General features: G+C 39.7%; 1 protein-coding gene across 6 annotated transcripts in view; it reads right to left on the reverse strand.

Annotated features, from left to right (window-relative positions):
- tub (TUB bipartite transcription factor) overlaps nt 1-23958 on the reverse strand; it is a 51429-nt gene that overhangs the window by 3253 nt on the left and 24218 nt on the right. For 3 of the 6 annotated variants that reach the window (XM_046858039.1, XM_046858037.1, XM_046858036.1), the window contains exons 2-9: nt 14642-14693; nt 11145-11307; nt 9951-10085; nt 6791-6961; nt 6296-6423; nt 5561-5752; nt 4822-4934; nt 67-181 (exon numbers count right to left, since the gene is read on the reverse strand). In XM_046858039.1, the coding sequence (XP_046713995.1) occupies nt 67-181; nt 4822-4934; nt 5561-5752; nt 6296-6423; nt 6791-6961; nt 9951-10085; nt 11145-11307; nt 14642-14693 (1069 nt within the window). Of the gene's footprint in view, nt 1-66; nt 182-4821; nt 4935-5560; nt 5753-6295; nt 6424-6790; nt 6962-9950; nt 10086-11144; nt 11308-14641; nt 14694-22921; nt 23201-23958 lie in introns of those variants that run through there. The other 3 variants (XM_046858041.1, XM_046858040.1, XM_046858038.1) reach the window with 2 other exon arrangements.

The raw sequence follows: 23958 nt of genomic DNA on the forward strand, positions 1-23958 counted from the left end.
TTCTTGAACACAATATTTCAAATATTGTGTAAAACTAATAATCAGTGTAATTGAAAATGAACTCACGTAGCAGATAGCTGCTAGCTCCTGACGCAGGTTGCTGGCCTCCAAAGTGGACGTGCTCTTCACAGGGTTCGTCCCGCTGTCGTACACAGTAAACTTCGTACCCATGAGGTTCGACCTGAGGATCAGATGGAGAACAGAACACTGTCTCTTCGCTTCTCTATGATTTTAACCTCATTTCTCCTTCAAACCCTAATGGAGCAGAAAATGAATGTTCTAATTAGAATCCCCTTAAAAATAACGCGCTTCTCCCAGAGTTGTGAATAATTAATACGGAGCAGTGTGATAATGAATGTTTAATTCCCGTGTACGGTACTGTGTGACATGTCTCCTGAAATAGTAAGTGTTCAGTCATAAAGAGTGGCAATGTCTGAAAGAGAAATCACTGAAACACCACATTACACTCATACAGAACTCTATCCCAAATCCATCCCATAATAACCCTGACAGAGAACACTCTGACTTTCAGAGCAGCTGCTGAACTGTAATACAATTATATTCTGCCTTAATTTTATAAAACATACAGCACGAATCAAATGAAAATCACTTTAACTTTCCATTGTCTTAATCAAATTCTCATAAAATGTTTGTGTCTATCTCTCTATCTCTCTATCTCTCTATCTATCTATAAGTATCAAAAGTTTGTGAACACCAGACCATAAGATTCGTATGTGCTTTTTGAACATCCCATTACAGATTTAGTCCCCACTTACTGTTATAAGAACCTCCACTCTTCTGGGAAGATGTGTCACTAGATCTTGGAGTGTGTTTGGGGAGATTTGTGCTTATTTAACCACAAGAGCATTAGTAAAGTCAGGTACTGATGTAAGGTGAGGAAGCCTGGGGTGCAGTTCGCTTTCATATTTATATTCAGTAGGATTAAGATCAGAGCTCTATAGCAGGCCACTCAAGATCTTTCACTCCAACCCATGTACACCAAATGTTCATTGAGCTGGCTTTGTGTACAGGGGCAGTGTTTTGCAGGAACAGGTTTGGATTTCTACGTTCATGCTACTGCATCCAAAAACATCCTATATAATTGTGTGCCTCCAATTTTGTGGTAACCACATATGGCTGGAAAAGTGAGATGTCCCAAAATTTTTGACCATATTGTGTATCTATATATCTATACATAGATGCGTCTTTACCTTGACCGTCCCTAAATTCCCAAAGATGCGAGTACACAGGAATTATTATGTCTTCTATATAAAAAAGTCACCTTTAAGTAGAAGAGTTAATATTACATTTACATTTACATTTGCGGCATTTAGCAGACGCCCTTATCCAGAGTGACGTACAAAAGTGCTTTGAGTCTCTAGCCATGAATAAATCTACACTGGTACGCAAGATTACAAACTTAATATAAATATAACTCTTAAATTCTACAAAGCAAACTTGGAAAGTGTTTCAGGAAGAGGTAGGTTTTTTAATCGTCGCTTGAAGATAGCCAGGGACTCCGCTGTACAGACATCTAGGGGAAGTTCATTCCACCACCCTGGTGCTAGAACAGAGAAGAGCCTTGAAGTATACTTACCTCTCATTCTGAGAGAAGGTGGTACCAGTCGAGCAGTGCTGGAGGATCACAGACAGTGTGGTGCAGTGTACGATGTGATGAGGTCTCTGAGGTAAGATGGCGCTGGTCCATTTTTGGCCTTGTAGGCAAGCATCAGTGTTTTGATTCTGATACATGCAGTTACTGGAAGCCAGTGAAAGGAGCGCAGCAGTGGGGTGGTGTGGGAGAACTTGGGCAGATTGAACACAAGTTGTGCAGCTGCGTTCAGGGGAAAACCTGCCAGCAGAGAGTTGCAGTAGTACAGTCTCGAAAATGACAAGAGACTGAACAAGCACCTGGGCAGCCTATGTGGACAGAAATGGTCGAATCTTTCGGATGTTGTAGAAAAGAAATCGACAGGAACGAGCCGCAATAGCGACATGTGGGAAAAAGGAGTTCATTGTCCACAGTTACAAGGTTACGAGCAGTGGCTGAAGGGGAGAGCAGAGAGTCATGAAGAGTTATTCTTGACCTGGAGATAAATCACCTGGGATGACCAGCAGTTCTGTTTTGCTGGGGTTGAGTTTTAGTTGTTGAGCGCTCATCCATGAAGATATGTCTGTCAAGCATGCCGTGATCTGAGCGGAAGCTGTGGTATCTGGTATAAGCGACCTTATTAGACCTTATATTAGACCTTATATTAGACACCACACTCTTTAAGTAAATTTGAGAGAAAACAAGGCATTAAATGTATAGGTTTAAGAGTAAAAACCCATTTGTTGGCATCAGTGATATTTCTATTAGAGAAACATAACAGATTGATTCATCTGTTCGTTGGTTTTCTTATTTAACAGGATAAATGTTATTCAATCAGTCGCTCAAAATCCTTTAAGAAAGTGGGATTAAAAGAAAACAGTAAAGGTCAGACAGGGCCCTAATAGAGGTGTGTGTGGATGAGGAGTGACAGGATGAAGGTCAACTGTCCATCTTAATCCACAGCCTCCATCACTGGGATCACTCTGAGAGAGAACGCCGAGTGATAAGAGAGGAGAGAACACTTTACTAGTTAAGCATCTGTGTGTGTATGTGCAGGTCTGTGGAAAATGAGATCTATGGCATTCACATGACATGAATGAAAAATGAAGCTGAAGTACCACATTCCAGGTTTGTAGTTTTCTAACAGTATTGTTCTTTTACTCAAGGTATGAAAATATTTGATTAATGCTATGAATCTCAGAACCTTTACGCAAATCGAGAGTGATGATAAGGAGACATGTAAGTCATTATAAATGTTTATAAATGTTTATAAAGATATTTAAACATTAATGAGTCTTATTTGTTGAATACAGGTACATACAGTATATTCATATTTCAACATGATGAGAATTGTACAGTTGTGTCACATGATTGACAGTGGCATCTCCATGGCAACGTCGACATTAGCATTTGTGCTAAAAATATACAAATAAAAAGTTAGGAGTGAAAGTTTATACAGGATGAGGGGTGAGTCAGCAGATCGTAGGCCATGCTAGAGTTCTGTTTGTATTGCTATCAGAGATGATTAACAAAAAAAAGGGAAAAAAACCCAGATCAGTCTGACTGCTGTAACGAGCTACGCTGATTAGCGTGACCTCACACTCTGTGCTTTTCGTGTGTGCTCGGTCTGCATCCTGATTTATAATCAAAGTCTCAGAAATCTGTACAAGACAAGCGCTCTCATTCTGTCTGTCTGTCTATTTGTCTATTTGTCTATCTGTCTGTCTTGTCTGTTTAACTGTCCATCTTTCTGGTTTATTGTATAGTTGTCTGTTTGTCTTTGAGTCTCTCTGTCTGTCTGTATATCTGCCTGCCTGTCTGTTCATCTAGCTTTCTGTTAGTATTCTGGCTGGCTTGGCTGGATGTCTAAACTCTATAAAAATTCAATCAGAAGTTCTAATCTTTTATGCTGTTTCTCGTTTCTATTATTTAATGGGTTTTAGTGTGTTCCTGGAACAAACCCCAGCCATTAGGGTTGCACAAGCCTTAGTGCCGGTCCCAAGCCCGGATAAATGGGGAGGGTTGCGTTAGGAAGGGCATCCAGCGTAAAAACATGTGCCAAATCAAACATGCGGATGGTCCGCTGTGCCGAATGAAGCCGAATGAAAGTAGTGTGTTCCTGATCTGCATTGTGTTTTACAGTTTTTCTCAGTTTCTTTGTGCTCACTGATAACTAAGAACCCATTTAAGTAACCTTGATGTAAAGCAAAATATCTTTATCTTCTCTGGTGATCTAGGATCTCTAAGTCTCTCTCTGATCTCTAAGCTCTCATTGGTCTTACATTTTTTCTCAGTTGCTTTGGAGTGTTTCTTAGATCAAAAATGAATTTCTCAAATCTATTTGTTCAACCTCCACATCATTTAGTAATTTGTGCTCATCATAAGAACATTTATTGTTGCTTTAATCAAATTGCGAATGCTTTGGTACATTTGGTACAAGTGTCTGCTGTTTCCTACATTATCAGTTGTTTATGATCAAAATATATTATACAATTATATACATTTCTAACTTTTTTTTGTAAATGTGTTGAATTGATGAATCTTGAATGTCACTAATGAAGGAAAGTGTACGGCATCAAATCAAACAATAATCAACTAGTTCTATAAAACAGGTCAAAGGTGAATCTTGTGAACCTTCAATTATAGAGTGTATACAGACAGAGCAAAACAAAGAATTATAAACACTTGAACAGTGCAGCAAACGTGTGAATCCTGTCCGGTCTCTCGCAATCATTATAAATGAAACATGCAATCGAATAAATGGATTTGTGCTGCTGAAATTCATATATACCGTACAGAAGGAAGTCAAATCTTTTGCATTAATAGTCACTGTGATTCAAACCATAGTTTATATCAAGAAATCCTGAAACTGTTCACCGTCATACTGACAACATGACTAAACAGGGACTTTTCATATTGATGGGAATGAGTTGTTCATTAATACAAATATTCGCTTTTGAGGGATGAACTAAGGATATTGAGAAAAGTACAGGCTTTTGCAAGAAATCCAAAGTTTTGTGCTATTTGTACAAATCATTTTGAGAAATGTACTGGTTTGCAAATATTAAGGATGATTCGAGAAATGCTCCAAAACACCTGAGAAAAACTGTAATGTCTGGTTAATGATTCGACTCTCAGAAACCTGTACAAGACAATCCTGCTCTTTCATTCTGAGGATCTCCCTCATCTCAGAAACATGGATTTAAAAAAAAACGGTTTGTTAAACCTGCCTGAGTTTCCCGATGAAGCTCTCGCCGCCTCTCGACAGGTCAGTGGGGTCAATGGAGATCAGGTAGTTGGAAGTTTTGCTCTTCTTTCTTTTTCTTCCAGCTAAAAGAAACATCTACAACAAGAGTGGATGTAATGAACCACTGCACAACATCAAATATATGAAAAACAAAATTTTAAACAGAAGTTTCAACATTATATCTAAAAATGTGAGAGATTTCATTATCCGAGACATTGTTTCATCTCGAAACGTATCTAATTTACTATTTTCACAACCCACTCCACAGCGAAAACACGAAATAACCAGCGTAAAAGAAGTAAATAAACTACGTCATTTATTATTTAAATGCAAAACTCTATATATCAGTGGAATAATTATAATTAATAAACGTTAGGAATCTGCTTCATGAATATTAATGATATTGGGTGTCTCAGAGAAGACAGGATGTGAACTGGAGACAAAAAAAAATGTGTTGCATACAGTAAAATTTTAGGAATGATTTCATCTGGTCCCTTTCTGATGAATAAAAATGGCTAATGCATTCATGTTTTAATCAAAATTGTTTATCAGTTGAAATTTGTTCCCATGGTTGCTAATCAGCGCCTCTGAATCTTGAGCTAAAACGAGAAACGAAGTGTTTCTATTTCTGTCCAGACATGTAATTACTTAAGCACAACACCACAGCGCTGTAGGCCTTCAAAACAAATCCAGAATAAGGACAAATGGATGAGTCTTCTGACCTTTTTGCCGTCTTCTCTTTCGAGATGGAGGTAGTAGGTGGGGTACATGCCCCGGTCCATTCCTTTTTTATCCCGCGTGATCCTGCATTTGATGGTCACTCCCTGGGGTGCCGGCCTCAAGGTGAACTCCTCGAGATCGCCCACATCGATGGACGGCTCGTTGGTGACCGGCGTTGATGCTGAAGCCGCTTCCTGACAGAGTGGAATGTAAACACGTTTATATATTTATACAGTTATTTTTATCTACATGGTATAAACAGCTCCATTCAGTCCAATGCCAGCGCACGAGGCGAGAAGAAAACACAGCTGTGATCAGTGTGACATTTTTAGTCACAAAGTTGAATCCAGGGCAGATTTTCAGCATGAGAGGAAGTGCTGCCTCCCTAAAGACAGAAATATGAACAGTCGTGACTAAAAGAAGTAGCAGTGACGTGTGTAGTGGACTGGAGAGGATCTGGGTGTCATCTAATACACACACACACACACACACACACACACACACACACACACACACACACACACACACAGTGGACCATAATCCTTTAAAATGTAAAAGCTCTATTATTTATGTCACTCTAAACACACTTCCTTTCACTCATGGCTCAAAAGAGGAGGAGGAGAAAACAGAGGAGAAAAAAATTGCAGATTTATCTCATAAAATCACGTTACTGGTCATCACATGATAAAATTTGCAGACAAGCTGGGAGGTGAGAGTGGATTTATGCTCTGATGTACCTTGCTGGATTTTTTGCTGGTGGCCGAGCCAGGTCTGGTGTTGCTGTTGAGTTGAGAAGAACTGGAGCTCACTTCGTCCTCCTCATCATCATCTTCTTCCTCATCAAAATTCATGCTGCTGGAGATTCCTGGAGAAAGATCGAGACGGGATCAACTTCACAAAGAGATAAACCTGCAAACTTGAAATTGTTTGATCTGACATTAAAAGAAACAATGACCTGCTTCTGCTTGGCTGCTGTTTGAGAAGAAACCACCTCTAGCACACTGTTTGTCTAACTACAAATAAATAAATAAAGGAGAATTTATATACTGGCTTCACTCCATACCAATGCGCATCGTTTGCTGGTGTCACTGTGTTTGTATGTGATCTTCATTACATTCATTGTTGTGTTTTGGCCCTTTATTATCAAATTGATCCACAATGTTTGTCATACATTAATATTGAGCTTGTACAGGTTTCTGTGATAGAGCGTCATCATCTGTTCAGTCTCATACCTTTCTTCAGCATTGTGACCCGCAGGTCCTGTTTGCTGTGTGCATGAGAAACGCCTTTGCTCTGGAGCTCAGTGTCACTGTCATGTCCTGCAGAATGTCCCACTGTGAGAATCTGGATCTGGCTGCTCAAATCCTGGGCTTCATCCTGGAATGTCGCTGATCCATGAGTCCCTATGGACAAGCACAACACGAACACACACGAGCATCTAAAGGTTTGATCTTCTCCCGGGTTCTCATGTACAACGTACATGCTGAGACAACCGGGCATACACGTTTTCATGCAGAGACACAGAGACACATGCAAAGCACACAAGACCGATTACTGCTGTGCATCTCTGACCCTTTACACTTCACTTCACACTCTACATCCTAGTGCTTTCAGATGCTAATTCGTTCTCAGCGAATCACTTAGCGGGTGTCTTTTGTGAGGTTTGTGTGTCAGCATGGATTCTGTGTTTCTCTCAGTTAGTGTACTGTACATATAGCAGAGAGATACTCTGTCTGAAATGTTCCCGCCCAGCAGTTTCTTAATCACTCCAGACCTCCAATAAATCTACAATGAAGTCAATCTTAGGAGAGCAGGTCTAGTTATGGTCTCGAAATATGAAGCAGACGCGTAGGGGCTCGTACTCATGAGTCTAGTGATGCGACTGCAGGATAACTGATGTGGCATTTACAGAATAATTACTAGCAACATAGCTGCTGTTCCTGAGAGAAGATCTAACAGTGACTGAAAAACTGACTCAATCTGAAGACAAATATATTTACTTTTTTAAAAAATAGAAAAGATCAAGAAAAAAACTAAGGAAAGGTAAGGAAATCTGGGTCCAAAAACTCACAAAAAATTTATTTTACAGAAATAAAATTGTTTGATCATTTCAGATGTTGCAACATGAATGTAACATATACTATATGGACAATTGTTCTTGGACACCCGACCATAAGATTGTTAAAGGTTATAATACTGTTATAAAAACCTATCATAATAATCTCCACTCTTCTGGGAAGATGTTCTATGTACCATATTTTGGAGTGTGTCGGTGGAGATTTTTGCTCATTCAGCTGCAAAGGTTGTAGTGAAGTGCAGATGTAACTCATGTAAACCCTAAATCTTAATGCAGCTAGTTTGGAGCTGGCTAGGTGAAGGGAAAATTTCCACAAGAACCAAATGGCTGGAGAAGTCCCTGCACATGGTGTCCTAATACTTTTGCCAATATAGTATAATGAAATTAGACTCTGAAAGTGTGAAGGTTTACGTAGAGACATTAAAAAAACTGCTGGTTTCATAAGTTCATCATCATTCTCGAAAACTTTCTCACTTTTTTAATTGCTTTACACACACACACACACACACACACACACACACACACACACACACACACATGCTCCCTGTAGCCTATGCTGTGAGAGGTTGTTGAATTAACACATTATGTTTTAAAACAGGTTGTTTTTCTCATTTGTTTTAACACATATTTACTCTGACGCTACACAAGTTGTGTTAAAACACGCATGCTAGGACAAAAAGTGTGTGTAATTAATTAACACCTTATGTCTGAGAGTTTAAAAATAAGAGCATGACAGCTGACGTTGTCTCACATGATGTGTGTGTGTGTGTGTGTGTGTGTGTGTGTGTGTGTGTGTGTGTGTGTGTGTGTGAGTGATTGTGTGTGTGTGTGTGTGTGTGTGTGTGAGAGAGAGAGGAAGAGAGAGGGTGAGTGAGAGAGAGAGAGAGAGAGAGAGAGAGAGAGAGAGAGAGAATGCTTTAATCTTCATATAGACATTCAGTGATCATCATCAGTGAACACTCAGCCCTCTCTAGAATTTTACCCAAATCTCAGTATACACCTGTGACTTCTATTTTTTGTTGAATACTTATTTTCTGTTCCTGTGTTACTGTAATATTTTCGCTACAATCTATTGTTCATTGTGTTAGGTCTGAAAGTGTCTCTGTTCACTGGTTCAGTGTATAGCATTGTAAAATATCTTTAAGTATACTATAGCATGAAAGTTGATTATACTATATTTACTGTATGTACAGTATATTACTATTATTAGACCAAGATGGTAGTGTATGTAGTGTATCATAATTTAGTTTCTACCTTACACCATAGATTATTTATTTATTTGCTGTATATAATATGTATATAAAAGATTATTGAAATGCTTGACCTTTACATCCATATGTGGCTTTTTTTCAAACTGTTACCACAAAGTTGGAGGCACACAATTGTATAGAACTTATTCAAATGTGGCAGCATTAAATTATCCTTCAACTGAACTAGAAGACCCAAACTTGCATGACAATACCCCTGTGCACAAAGCCAGCTTCATGAAGATATGGTTTACATTGGATCAAAGATCTTGTGTGGCCTGCTGTAGTGCTCTGACCTCAACCTCACTTTGGAATGAATTGATACACTGAGGTCTTCTCACCCTACATCAGTACTTGACTTGACACCCTGGTGGCTGAATGAACACATATTTCCACACACACACTCCAAAATCTAGTGTAGTATCTCCATTCCAAAAAAACTGAGGTTATTATAGTAGCAAATAGGAACTAAATATGGATTTAATAGGACGTTCAGAAATACATCTTAATGCTCAAGTGTCCACAAAGTTTTTTTCTTATCATGTATTTACATATTTAACTGCACTTCACAAATTTACACAATGACACCATTTACACTTTTAGTATATGTTAAACTGTGATTTGTTTCTGAGCACCTGTACTAGGCAACTTATTCTGATCCATTGTTTGGAGGTGTTGGGAAAGTGGTTCCTGATATGTCAGTGACTCAATAACTATGTAAATATGTAAATAACTACAGATACATCTGCATACTGAATGCTGATTTTTTTCTTTAAACAATTGAATTCAGTAATATTTTTGTCCTTTTCATGGTCCATATCAACACAAGAGCAAAACAAAATAAACCCAGGAACACTTCTTTACTTGCTCAGCAATGGGCACTAGAAGCACCAGTTTTCTACAAAGAAAATAAGTGGGTTTTAAACTAATTTTTGTTTTAAAAACCTCAAAACACTGGTCATGCCAGACAGCACATGCAGAGCTTGGAACATCACAAATGTCTACTACTTACACACACAAACACATGCACATGCGGAGTTTGAATGGCACTGAGGTCCACTAGCTGACCTTTGTGCTTGCCCTTTTTCTCCTTCTTGGCGCTGCCCGTTTGTGGAGTCGACGTGAGCGGCTTGGATTTTTTAGCCGAGCGAGGAACCTGAACTTCCACTACGGCCTTGTCCTCCTCCTGCTCAGCCTCTTGTACTGCACACGGATGGTCGTGAGAAGCGATATGTGTGTGTGTGTGTGTGTGTGTGTGTGTGTGTGTGTGTGTGTGTGAGAGAGAGACACAGGATAGACTTAAGACACAAGACACAGTGGACTCAGTAAGATGAATGTGAGGTTAGAAGCGCTGTAAGCTACGTTTTATTAGCTATAATTTGGTAATAAATCGTTCAGTTTAGTTTTACACAGCAAACACATTCCAGTTTTTTTAAAAACACGAAGAATGGAGCACTTTCTTGTAGTGTTCGTGTTCAAATGTGTTACTCTGGAAAATTAATAATTAATTTCCTTTGCTCTGCTTTTTGCATTATTTTGATTTATTTATTTATTATATTTATTATATTATATATACATATTTACTTAATTTATTTAAAAAACCTGAATTCTGGGAAGAATTTTAAACTTCGATTGAAAAATTCAATGCCAGGTGTCAAATCAAAGTTCAAAGCTCAAAACCTTGTGCATCATTTCTACACTTCCCAACACAAGGTCATGAGTTCAAACCCCAGCAGCACCATGCTGAAACTCCTTCTCCCTTGAGCAAATTTCATTATCTCTCACCTGCTCATTTGTATAGATGAGATAATTAAAAGTAACTCTGCCAAATGCCATAGATGTAAAGACTCTGTTAATCTGACCAGCTTTCAGTCAGCGACATGAGCAGAGAAGACGTCAGACCTTTATATGTTTCAGATTTACTTTTGACAGTTATGACACTTTAGCATGTAAATATTAAAAAGAAAATTTGCTCAGCTGCTGTTGTTTTTCCTGCCGGTGCACATTTACACTTATTTACATAAATTTGAATATATAATGAACGAAGCAGCATTGTGACACGCTTTGTTTAACAGTGCGTGGTTTTTTCATTCACAAAGCCAACAGTGTGAATCAGGATTATAAACTCAGAGCACAAAAACAGCCAGGACATAATGTTCATCCCCACTGATCCGAGGGCTGCGTTCCAACCTGAAACATTTAGAATACATGGAGAAGGACCTGATTCAAGTACACCGAGGAACAGAGGAGTTCTTTTCCTACCTTGGTAGATGGTGCTGCTGTTGCTGCTAAGATAGGACTCGACTAGCGGTGCCTGCTCCTCGCACTGCCGCGTCCGGCGGGTTCGAGAGCGACCGTCCAGGTTGGATTGCACCATCAGGGGCTCCTGACGCTTCTTTTTTTGCTTCTGCTCTAAGAGAGCTCGCTGGAACACATGAATACATTACTCAAATTACTCAAGAACACACTCTTCACCACCGAACACAAATCCTGAATCATAATAATCATCAGCAGCAGCTGCATCATCATCATCATCATCATCATCATCATCATCATCATTATCACATTGGGGTTTCTACCTGAAAACCTTCTGCATTAATAAAGCTTCAATCTTCTTTGAGACACATGAAGCATGAGACACTAAAACAAAAAAATGAGACGCATGTGACACTGAGACATGACACAGTGAATCGCTAAGACACAAACATGAGACACTGAGACATAGACTTGACACAGTAAGACACTGAAACTCATATGTGAGAATCTGAGAATCCCATAAGACACTTTGGATGAAAAACACTGAGCATGAGACACTGAGACATGAGACAATGAGACAATGAAGCACATTAAACATGAAACACTGAGAAAAAGAGACATGAGACACAAAGACATTACCCATATGACATTATGGGTAACACTTATAACACCCTATAAACATGAGACACTGAGACATGAGACAATGAGACAACGAAGCACATTAAACATGAAACACTGAGAAAAGAGACATGAGACACAAGACATTACCCATATGACATTATGGGTAACACTTATAACACCCTATAAACATGAGACACTGAGACATGAGACAATGAGACAATGAAGCACATTAAACATGAAACACTGAGAAAAAGAGACATGAGACACAAAGACATTACCCATATGACATTATGGATAACACTTATAACACCCTATAAACATGAGACACTGAGACATGAGACAATGAGACAATGAAGCACATTAAACATGAAACACTGAGAAAAAGAGACATGAGACACAAAGACATTACCCATATGACATTATGGGTAACACATATAACACCCTATAAACATGAGACACTGAGACATGAGACAATGAGACAACGAAGCACATTAAACATGAAACACTGAGAAAAAGAGACATGAGACACAAAGACATTACCCATATGACATTATGGTTAACACTTATAACACCCTATAAACATGAGACACTGAGACATGAGACAATGAGACAATGAAGCACATTAAACATGAAACACTGAGAAAAAGAGACATGAGACACAAAGACATTACCCATATGACATTATGGGTAATACTTATAACACCCTATAAACATGAGACACTGAGACAAATGAAACAGTTACATTTGTGAAGTGTTTAAAGCAGATGTCCTCGGGCACAATGGCAAAAAACAGTGATTTTCTCACTCACTCTGTCTGAGGAGTGATCTTACAGATGCACTGATACAGAAACAAAGCATTCTGAAACAACGAGCATTAACATTGGAAAGAAAATTTAATGAGGAAGTGTAACGTGGAAACAATCCATCTGTCGTCTCCTCCACAACTAAACTCACAATTCAACAGATATTTGCTGTTAATACATATCGAGCTTCCTGCTTCCTGAGTCCATCATGTAGAAAGATGTTTCTAGTGGAAGAGAATTATTCAGTTCATTGAAGCAACAAGAACAAAAATAATTCAAAAATCATGGAAGAAAAAAGATCTTCTTTAGAATCGTCTGATTTTACAGGAATTATTATAGTTGTAAATAACTTTGAAAGTTTTCAGTCAATTAAAAAAAAAATTAACTCTTTTAGACTTGTGCAATAATAACAATAACAAAGATTTGTGCAATAACTGTGCAATAACACTAATTTAAAGCGTGCAATATTACCTATGTGCATTATGTTTGAAAGCGTAACTACTTAATTGTGTTTTTTTATCTTTTTTTTCAGATTTTATTTGTTTGTTTCTAAAAAAAATAAATATTGCAAGCTGTATTACATGAGACATTGGGGCATTGAGACACATCTCTTATGAAGCCCATTAGACTGGGAGACACTGAGACAATGAGAAAGATTAAACATGAAACAATAGGGCACTTTAAACATTAGACAGTGAGACACAAACATGAAACAGTGAGATACTGAGACACATTAAACATGGGACACTGAGATATACTGTATTAAACATGAGACACAGAGACATGAGACTATGAGATATTAAACACTAAAATATGAAACACTGGCTTACATCAAACATGAGACACTAAGACACATTAAACATGAGACAATAGATAACATTAAATACAAGTCTCTGAGATATATTAAGCATAAAAAAGACATTAAAGACAAAAGACATTAAACATGAGACACTGAGACACTTTAAACATAAGACCATGATACACATTAAACATGAGACACTGAGACACGTCAAACATGAGACACTGAGACACTTTCAACATAAGACACTGATACACATTAAACATGAGACACTCAGACACGTCAAACATAAGACACTGAGACACTTTCAACATAAGACACTGATACACATTAAACATGAGACACTCAGACACATCAAACATGAGACACTGAGACACTTTCAACATAAGACACTCATACACATTAAACATGAGACACTCGGACACATCAAACATGAGACACTGAGACACTTTTAACATAAGACACTGATATACATTAAACATAAGACACTGAGACACGTCAAACATGAGACACTGAGACACATCAAACATGAGACAATGAGACACATTAAACATGACACTGAGACACATTAAACATGAGACACTTTTAACGTAAGACACTGATATACATTAAACATGAGACACTGAGACACATCAAACATGAGACACTGAGACACTTTCAACATAAGACACTCATACACATTAAACATGAGACACTCAGACACATCAAACATGAGACAATGAGACACTTTAAACATGAGACACTGAGACACTGACACTAAGCATGAGACAAATTGAACATACAGTCTGACTTTATTTTCCACACTCTTAAAATCACTGTATTAAAATAAAATAAAAAAAAATCCTGTTTCCAGGAAACATGTCTGTCAATCACTAAGGAACTGGACACACCCACACAGGTCAGGGTATATTTATATATATTTTTTAAAACATGCACTTCAGTTATTTTTATTGTGTCACAGAAACCATGCTGAGATGGTTTGTGATTAACATTATTTAAAGTATTTTTATTATATATAATGGCACCCTGACAATCAGACCAACCCACAGAAAGCCACCAATGTTTCTTATTTAATTATAGGCTGTAACAAGGTGGCATTAATAATTAAACTAAGAGGTGTCAATTATTTCTTTTTTTTTATTTCTCTCTCTCTCTCTCTCTCTCTCTCTCTCTCTCTCTCTTTTCTCAGTGATTTGATTTATGATATCATACACAGCATCTTTTCCACAGTGAAGTAGGACTCACAGAGTCAGGTGATGAATTATGAGCTAAAGTCTCACCTGTCTGTCCAGCTTCTGCTGTCGAAGGTTACTGCACTCATCATCCAGGGTGCTGTGGAGAGACAGAAAGAGACAGGACCTTTTTTTTTTTAAGTTCAATGTAATCAAACTCTAAACCTTTTTGTTATTTCTTCTTATTTTGATCCGGAGCCCTTTTTAGAAGACGTGTGAAAAGTCTCGTCCTTGCCTCCAAGAATCAAGTAAGAGACATATTAATTTGCCTCTGTGTCACGGTTCAAGAACCTCAATGCCATGCTGGAGACAAGATCAAAAGTTTCCTCATGACTCCTCCTGTATTCATCACTCATGGCAGCCTGGCTATAATGACTCAAAGCTCTTTGTATCAAACGCAGCGCTGGATTCAGAGCTTCTTGTAATGACGGTGCGAATCTCATACGAATGATCCGGGTTTTTCTTTTCCGGATCAGCAAAAAATAAAGTCATGAAGATAAGAAGGAAAGTGGCGAGTATAGATATGACGGCGTGCTGCTGCGTTAATGACGTGAGTCACTGTAAGTTCTCTTTCAGGTCCTGTAGAAGCCATTGATCTTTACACGACCGTGTCGCCTGGTCTCTTCTGTTTCCTTCTAATCTTCTCTGACACTCTCCACTGAAACGTTCACGCAATGCTTCTGAGGTGGAAATGAAACACGAAGGATTTGAACTTGTCTCAGGGCATCTGTGTGTTTATGTGTGTGAGTGTGTGTTTGGAGAGTCCAGAGCAACCCTGTATCATGACTTTATGGCTTTATTCACACTAATGCGTACACGCAATACATCATTTTGTCTCTTCATCCTCATTTACACACTTCTTGCTGCCCTGCTATTATAATTAATGATAAATATTAAATGAATGTAGTTAATTAAATCTTTATATCACTTACGCCAGATCAATAACTATCATTTAAAACCCAGGATTTTGAAAGAGCTGATCACTGTAGAGCCTTCGCCTTTTCAAGACGATTATTCCTTCATTCTAATGTCCAATAACCAACAATAACCGACCATGTCTCATGTCTCAGTGCGATGCAGCAACGTTACTGTTTCTGCCATTAGGCACGTCATCTTCTTCTTCTTCTTCTTTCGGCTGCTCCCATTAGGGGTCGCCACAGCGGATCATCCGTCTCCACACCACCCTGTCCTCTACATCTGCCTCTTTTACACCAACTACCTGCATGTCTTCCCTCACCACATCCATGAACCTCCTTTTTGGCCTTCCTCTTTTCCTCCTACCTGGTGGCTCCATCCTCAGCATTCTTCTACCAATATAATTTATGTCCCTCCTCTGCACATGTCCAAACCATCTCAATCTCGCCTCCCTCACCTTGTCACCAAAACATCCTACATGCGCTGTCCCTCTAATAAACTCATTTCTAATCTTATCCATCCTCGTCACTCCCAACGAAAACCTCAACATCTTTAGCTCTGCTACCTCCAGCTCCACCTCCTGTCTTTTACTCAATGCCACTGTCTCTAAACCATACAACATCGCAGGTCTCACCACAGTCCTATAAACTTTCCCTTTCAATTTTGCAGATACCCTACTATCACAAATCACGCCTGTCACTCTTCTCCACCCACTCCACCCTGCCTGCACTCTTTTCTTCACTTCTCTAACACACTCTCCATTACTTTGCACTGTTGAACCCAGGTACCTGAATTCCTCCACCTTCTGAAGCTCTTCTCCTGCAACCGCACCACCCACTGCCCTCCCTCTCATTCACACACATGTACTCTGTCTTACTCCTACTGAGTTTCATTCCCCTTCTCTCCAGTGCATATCTCCACCTCTCCAGGCTCTTCTCAACCTGCTCCCTACTCTCACAACAAATCACAATATCATCCGCAAACATCATAGTCCAGGGAGACTCCTGTCTGACCTCGTCCGTCAACCTGTCCATCACCACTGCAAACAGGAAAGGGCTCAGGGCCGATCCTTGATGCAGTCCAACCTTCACTCTAAACCAGTCTGTCGTACCTACTGCACACTTCACTGCCGTCACACTGTCCTCATACATGTCCTGCACCACCCTTACATACTTCTCCGACACACCTGACTTCCTCATACAGTACCACAACTCCTCTCTTGGCACCCTGTCGACGCCTTCTAAATCCACAAATACACAATGCAATTCCTTCTGTCCTTCTCTATACTTCTCCATCAACATTCTCAAAGCAAATATGGCATCTGTGGTGCTCTTCCTCGGCATGAAACCATACTGTTGCTCACAGATGGTCACCTCTTCTCTCAGCCTGGCTTCCACTACTCTTTCCCATAACTTCATGGTGTGACTGATCAACTTAATACCCCTGTAGTTACTGCAGGTCTGCACATCTCCTTTATGCTTAAAGATCGGTACCAGCACACTCTTTCTCCATTCCTCAGGCATCTTCTCACCTTCCAAAATCCTGTTAAACAATCTGGTCAAAACCCCACTGCCATCTCTCCTAAACATCTCCACGCTTCCACCGGTATGTCATCTGGTCCAACCGACTTTCCACTCTTCATCCTCTTAATCGCTGCTCTCACTTCCTCCTTACTAATCTTATCTACATCCTGCTTCACCATCTCCACATCATCCAACCTTCTCTCTCTGATTTTCCTCATTCATCAGCTGCTCAAAATACTCCCTCCACCTTCTCAACACACTCTCCTCACTAGTCAACACATTTCCTCTCCATCCTTTACTGCTCTAACTTGCAGTACATCCTTTCCAGCTCGGTCCCTCTGCCTGGCCAATCGGTACAAATCCTTTTCTCCTTCCTTAGTGTCCAACCTCTCACAGCTCCTCATATGCCTTTTCCTTGGCTTTCGCCACATCCTCTTAACCTGCTGCCGCATCTCCTTGTACTCCTGCCTACTTTTCTCATCACTCTGTCTATCCCACTTCTGTTTTGCCAACCTCTTTCTCCTTATGCTCTCCTGCACTTCCTCATTCCACCACCACGTCTCCTTGTCTTCCTTTCTATTTCCAGATGTCACACCAAGTACTTTTCTAGCTGCCTCCCTCATCACTCCTGCAGTAGTTGCCCAATCATCCAACACCTCCTTAACACCACTGAGCCTCTCTCTGACCTCTTCCCTGAACCTCACACTACACTCTTCCTCCTTCAGTTTCCACCATCTTATTCTTCTTTCAGTCCTCACTCTCCTCCTCTTCATCCTCGCCTCCAAAACCATCCTACAGACCACCATCCTATGCTGTCTAGCTACACTGTCCCCTGCCAACACCTTACAGTCGCCAATCTCCTTCAGGTTGCATCTCCTGCATAGCACATAGTCCACCTGTGTGCACCTTCCTCCACTCTTATACGCCACCCTATGATCCTCCTTCTTTTAAAATAAGTGTTCACCACTGCCATTTCCATCCTTTTAGCAAAATCTACCACCATCTGCCCTTCCACATTCCTCTCCTTAAAACCATACCTACCCATCACCTCCTCATCACCTCTGTTCCTTCACCCACATGCCCATTAAAGTCCGCCCCAATCACTAACCGTTCTTTCCTAGGTACACCATCTACCACTTCATCTAATTCACTCCAGAATCTTTCCTTCTCCTCCATCTCACAGCCAACTTGTGGAGCATAGGCACTGATGACATTTATCATCATCCCTTCAACTTCCACCTTCACGATCATCACCCTATCAGAAACTCTCTTCACCTCCACTACACTCTTACTGTACTCTTCCTTCAGAATCACCCCTACACCATTTCTCTTCCATCCACACCATGATAAAACAGTTTAAACCCACCTCCAATGTTCCTGGCCTTACTCCCTTTCCACTTGGTCTCCTGAACACACAACATATCTACCTTTCTCCTCTCCATCATATCAGCTACCTCTCTCCCTTTACCCGTCATAGTACCAACATTTAAAGTACCAACCCGAACCTCCACTCTCCTACACTGCTCCTTTCCCTGCCGTCTCTGTAGACGTCTTCCTCCTCTCCTTCTCCTCCTTCGGCCAACAGTAGCCCAATTTCCACCGGTACCCTGTCGGCTAACGATACCTGTGGCGGTCGTTGTTAACCCGGGCCTCGACCGATCCGGTATGAAATTCTCATTTGTGATCCGCATATTTGATTTGGCACGTGTTTTACGCTGGATGCCCTTCCTAACGCAACCCTCCCCATTTACCCGGGCTTGGGACCGGCACTAAGAATGCACTGGCTTGTGCCTCCCTAATGGCTGGGTTTTAGGCACGTCATGGACTGTTTTATTCTCCTTACACTACAGCAAAATAATTATTTTACGTTCTCTCTCTCTCTCTCTCTCTCTCTCTCTCTCTCTCTCTCTCTTTTCTACCTGGAACCACCCTGAATATTGTTTCAAACTATCACTCAAGCTATTATTGCATTTTCGTGTGTCTTAAACCTTAAAAAAATCCGAGATGACACCTCCACGCCAGGTCAAAATTCAGCTGCGGCACATGCTACCCAATCTGCTGGTCGTCTTATTCCACTCCCCAGTTAAATATCAGGATCAGGAGCTGCATGAAATCAGCACAAAGTCCAGAAGACCTTTAACCCACTCTCACTGTAGTGAATTTCAGATCTCTTTTATCATTCTCTCTCTCTCTCTCTCTCTCTCTCTCACTGATGCCGGCTCGAACAAAAACCTCATCTCCTTTCCTAATCAAACCATCTCATTTTACACACACACACACACACACACACACACACACACACATGCGCACACACACACAGCACATTCATCAGTCAGGAGTGGTTGTTACCATTAAACTAGAAAATAATGACATAAACAGATTTGCTGTAATGAGGATCAACAACTCATTATATAACAAAGGAAAAATGAAGTGATGCACTAAAACGCAATCACAACACACACACACACACACACACAGTGCATCTCTATGTTTACAGTATTTAACAGACAGACAGACAGACAGACAGACAGACAGACAGACAGACAGACAGACAGACAGACAGATAGATAGATAGATAAAGTCTTTGTTTAGCGTTGCTCTTTCGCTGTACCTCTTGCATTCATACTTTTTCCTCGCCATGAGTTAATTTTCATATCGTCTCTTTGAAGAACAGAACACACAAGTTCACTGCTGATTCCTGAATCGTAAAAATACAACACACTTCACACATATTCATTGTTACTCCGTGATTCTTTTTTGCCTTTTCAACAGCCTTCAGTATCGGTAAGAATTCTGTCTCACACACATGATCAATTTCACCTTTAACACACATCAACAAAATCCTCCGCCATGTAAAAAAAAAAAAAAACAGCTGGAGTTGAAAATCGTGCAGATTCACACCACACTGTTAATCTATTAACCTTTAAAAATAATCAAATTACATATTCCAAAAATAAAATTAATAAATAAATAAATATAATAATAATAATAATAATAATAATAATAATAATAATAATAATAATAACACAGATCATTTAAACTAGTGAGGTCTGTTGTTCTATGATTGGCCTGTGATCTCAGCTACAGTACATCTATAGCCTGGAGGCTAATTCGTGATTCTGTGTCTTTTCAATGTCAGAATAAAACGATACACACATCGCGGTCGTTAGCGTCTGAAATGATGAATTAAGAGTTCGTCTCTAGAATTCACTCAGCATGACTGACTGTTGACTAGAGCCTATTAGTCATGGAAACATCTGGAAAATGTTTAAAATAGAGTTAATTATTATCAATTTCTAAAAAGAATCTATAGATGATAGGTTCTTGGTGGAATCCTAAAGGGTTCACCAGACATATTATATTACTATATAGAGATATTTAGTGCTTTCTACACTTTTAAAACCCTTTTTCTTTAAGGGTCTTATTGATTTTTGCTTTTTTGTTGTTCTTTTTGTTCATAAACAACAACAAAAAACTCTGTTATATTTTTTTGCATAGATCCAAGGTGCTAATCAGAGCCGCATAATGGTGCACTATACACTATATGGACAAAAGTATTGGGACACTTGACCTTTCCACCCATACAGTATGTGGTTCCTCCCCAAATTGTGTAGGAGGTTTTTGCTTGTGGTAGCATTACATTTTCACTTCAATTAAACTAGAAGGTCCAAACCTGACATGACAGTGTCACAAAATCAGCTCTATGAAAATTGGATTCACATGGGTTGGATTGTAAGATCTTGAGCTCAACCCGATTGAACATATTTAGGAATTGAAAAAAAGTGACTGCACCCCCAGGCCTCCTCACCCTACATCACTACCTGATTTGTATATCTGAATAATGTCTAAATGAGCACAAATCTGCATAAGCACAGTCCAAAATCTAGTGGAACATCTTTCCAGAGCAGTGGAGGTTATTCTAACAGCAAATGGGTTCCAAGTGTGGAATAGGATGTTCAAAAATCACATATGAATCTTACGGTCAGGTGTCCACAAACATCTATCCATAAAGTCTATAAGATGATTCTAGAAGAAAGCATTTCTACAAGGGTTTGTAAGAGTTCATTGAATAATTCTTAACTTTCAAATGGCTGGAACATTTTCTGATGGTGAAACATTCAGGTGTAATCTTCTACATTGAACCTTCCAAGATCCCCTACATCCCGCAACACCAATAGCTACTAGGTAATAGGTTTGGGGGTTTAAATTTTTTTATGTTTTTTTTTTTTCTTCTCTAGGACCAATTCTAAAATGGTTCTTGAGCACTTTGGTGAAATTGTGAAAAGTAGTAGTGAAAGTGATTTTCCCCTTTCAGCTAAGTGATAAGTATAATCGATGTTTTAATCCAGCAGTTAGACCTCTGATCTCATGCATATCTGATAGCCAAACTCTAGAACAGGATCTAGGGTAATGTGTGCACATTGCTATGAGGTTTTTAATACCATTAAATAGTTCTTAACAAATTTAACAAATAATTTATATCATTGCACAGAATTTACTATTTAAAATAACAGCAGAGGTCTTAAAAGGTTTTAGGGATCGAGTGTATGTGTAAAAAGTTTAAATTTTTTTCTTTGCAGAATATAATTTAATTTTTGTTTCAATGTGCAGTTCTGCTGAGGTCAAAGAGACACTGTTCTACTGTACATGAACTTTCCTAAAAATTGGTCACTGAACCCGAAATGTAGAAACTACCTACATGGAACTGTGATCCAGAGTCATCTGCACATGCAGGAGTATTACAGAGAAGCAAAACTGAGAGCAGGGGCAGATCTGAAATCTTGGATAAAACCTTGGAAACGTGTGGATTAACTACTGAGTGTAAACCAAGAATAATGCAGCATACAGATCGAACGAGCTGCTCTAAGAAAACTCAATTTGACCCCCAAAAAAAGCCAGAAAACAGCAGGATCATGTTTCACTTTAGATGCACAGGTGGCTGAGAAGATCCTTGTTTCATAACTCTTTTCTTTTATCTATTCTTGTTTGTCTTTTCTTTGAGCTGCACCCTCTGAGATTTCAGGAGTATTTCTGAAGCCTACACAGCAGCTCCAAAAATAGTGCTTTCATTTAAGAAGAGAGGAGTGAGAATAAAAAGGGCCCAAATAAAACACTGGAGATGTTGTTTCGGGAAGGAACGGGAAACGAGCACGTGCAGGAACGAGCATGACATACGTAACAGAGGACAAGTGCTCACTCCCTGATGCAATCTCTCAATAAACAAGTGATGGCAAATGAACTGTGTAACTTATAGCAACCAAGAGCCAATGAGAGGCGAGAGAGCAGTGCAGCCATGGCGATGAGCTTCTCCTGGAAGCAGCAGCAGCAGCAGCAGTCGGAGCACCGGCTTTTCAGACTCGCACAGAGAACAGACACAGGTCTGTGTTTCACCCACAAAGAGAGAAAAGTACTAAGTTACTCCGACATCATCGACTATTCTGTGAGAAATCCATTAATTAGGAAAAAGAGAGGGGGGAATGAAGAGGATGGAAAGGGGGCATTTTTGAAAAAAAAATTTAAAGAAAAGAACCCCAGGCTCATCAAGTGTACAATTCAAACCATCCGAAATAAAAACATACACAACCACAGGCATATACACAAATTCATTCCAGGGTTGATTTAAATGTAGAAAGTTCAATCCAGTGTGAAGGAATAAAACAAATCCGACAGAGAATGTGCAGGAAAGAAATTATTTATATAAACGAATGAACTAGCAGCTTCTTTAACAAACGTTTCTACCAAAAAAAAAAAAAAACAATTCAACACAACATGAAGCTCTGAAACGTCCATGTGCTCTGAATCTCACGCACACATGCACACAATCAGCACACTGAATCAGACATCACAGTGGAGCTCCTCTGACACGCTGTAGCTCTGAAGGCCACTGTACCTGTACGGTATCCAGTCCGCTGAATGTTTGGAGCTCATATCTCACTCTGCTGTGGAGGAGTCGCCGGATGAAACGAGGGCTGGGGAGTGCTGAGGCAGAGCGATGCACGACAGCGGAGGATTCGGAGAGCGAGACGGATGAGCATTGTCTGAATATTTCCTGCGGCTCTGAGGCTAATCTTCAGGCTCTGTTGTTCTGCAGACGGAGCTCAGCTCTCGCTTCGTCGCTTCTCATTCTGTGTGTGCTGATCTCTCTCTTCTCTGATCGTCTGTCTTTCTCTCCCTGCTCTCTCTCTCCCTCGACCACTCTCTATGGCTCACACACCTCCTTCACTATGCAGCTGCTTTCTGCTCTTCTGTATTTCTCTCTCTCTCTCTCTCCCTCTCTCTTTTTTCTATCTATCTATCTGTAAATCTATCTGTGCATATAGATATATATATATATCTATTTGTCTCTATTTCTGTTCAGTTGATTGGTTGCTTTGATGTCAAATGTCTTTAGTCACACAAACACACACACACACACACACACACACACACACAGAAACCTCACATACTGTGTGATTTATTCATGCTTTTATCCAGTGCAAGTTCTATTAGCATCTGACACACTGTGCAGCTTTAATTGTCTTTGATTTGGGTTGAGAGTTTACACACACACACACACACACACACACACACACACACACACACACACACACACACACACACACACACACACACACACACACACACTCTCTCTCTCTCTCTCTCTCTCTCTCTCTCTCTTTCTTGATTCTTGAATCCACCAATCAGATAAAAGAATTTGCAGTGAATGAAAAGCCGCATGATAACTGATGCATATCCTGCACTCGAGATGCTGAATTGTGATTGGTCAGAAGATATTGATTCATTCTCTATGATAGCAGCGCAGGTTAATATTATTGCACTCGTTCTGATATGATATTGTTCCTACAGCAGCAGCTCGTTCACACACATATGGAAGGAGTCTCCAGGGTCAGAGGTAAAGTTTTCCAAAAGTTGATGTAACAATGCATG

The sequence above is a fragment of the Silurus meridionalis genome, chromosome 9 (assembly GCF_014805685.1).
Source record: "Silurus meridionalis isolate SWU-2019-XX chromosome 9, ASM1480568v1, whole genome shotgun sequence".
Lineage (NCBI taxonomy): Eukaryota > Metazoa > Chordata > Actinopteri > Siluriformes > Siluridae > Silurus > Silurus meridionalis.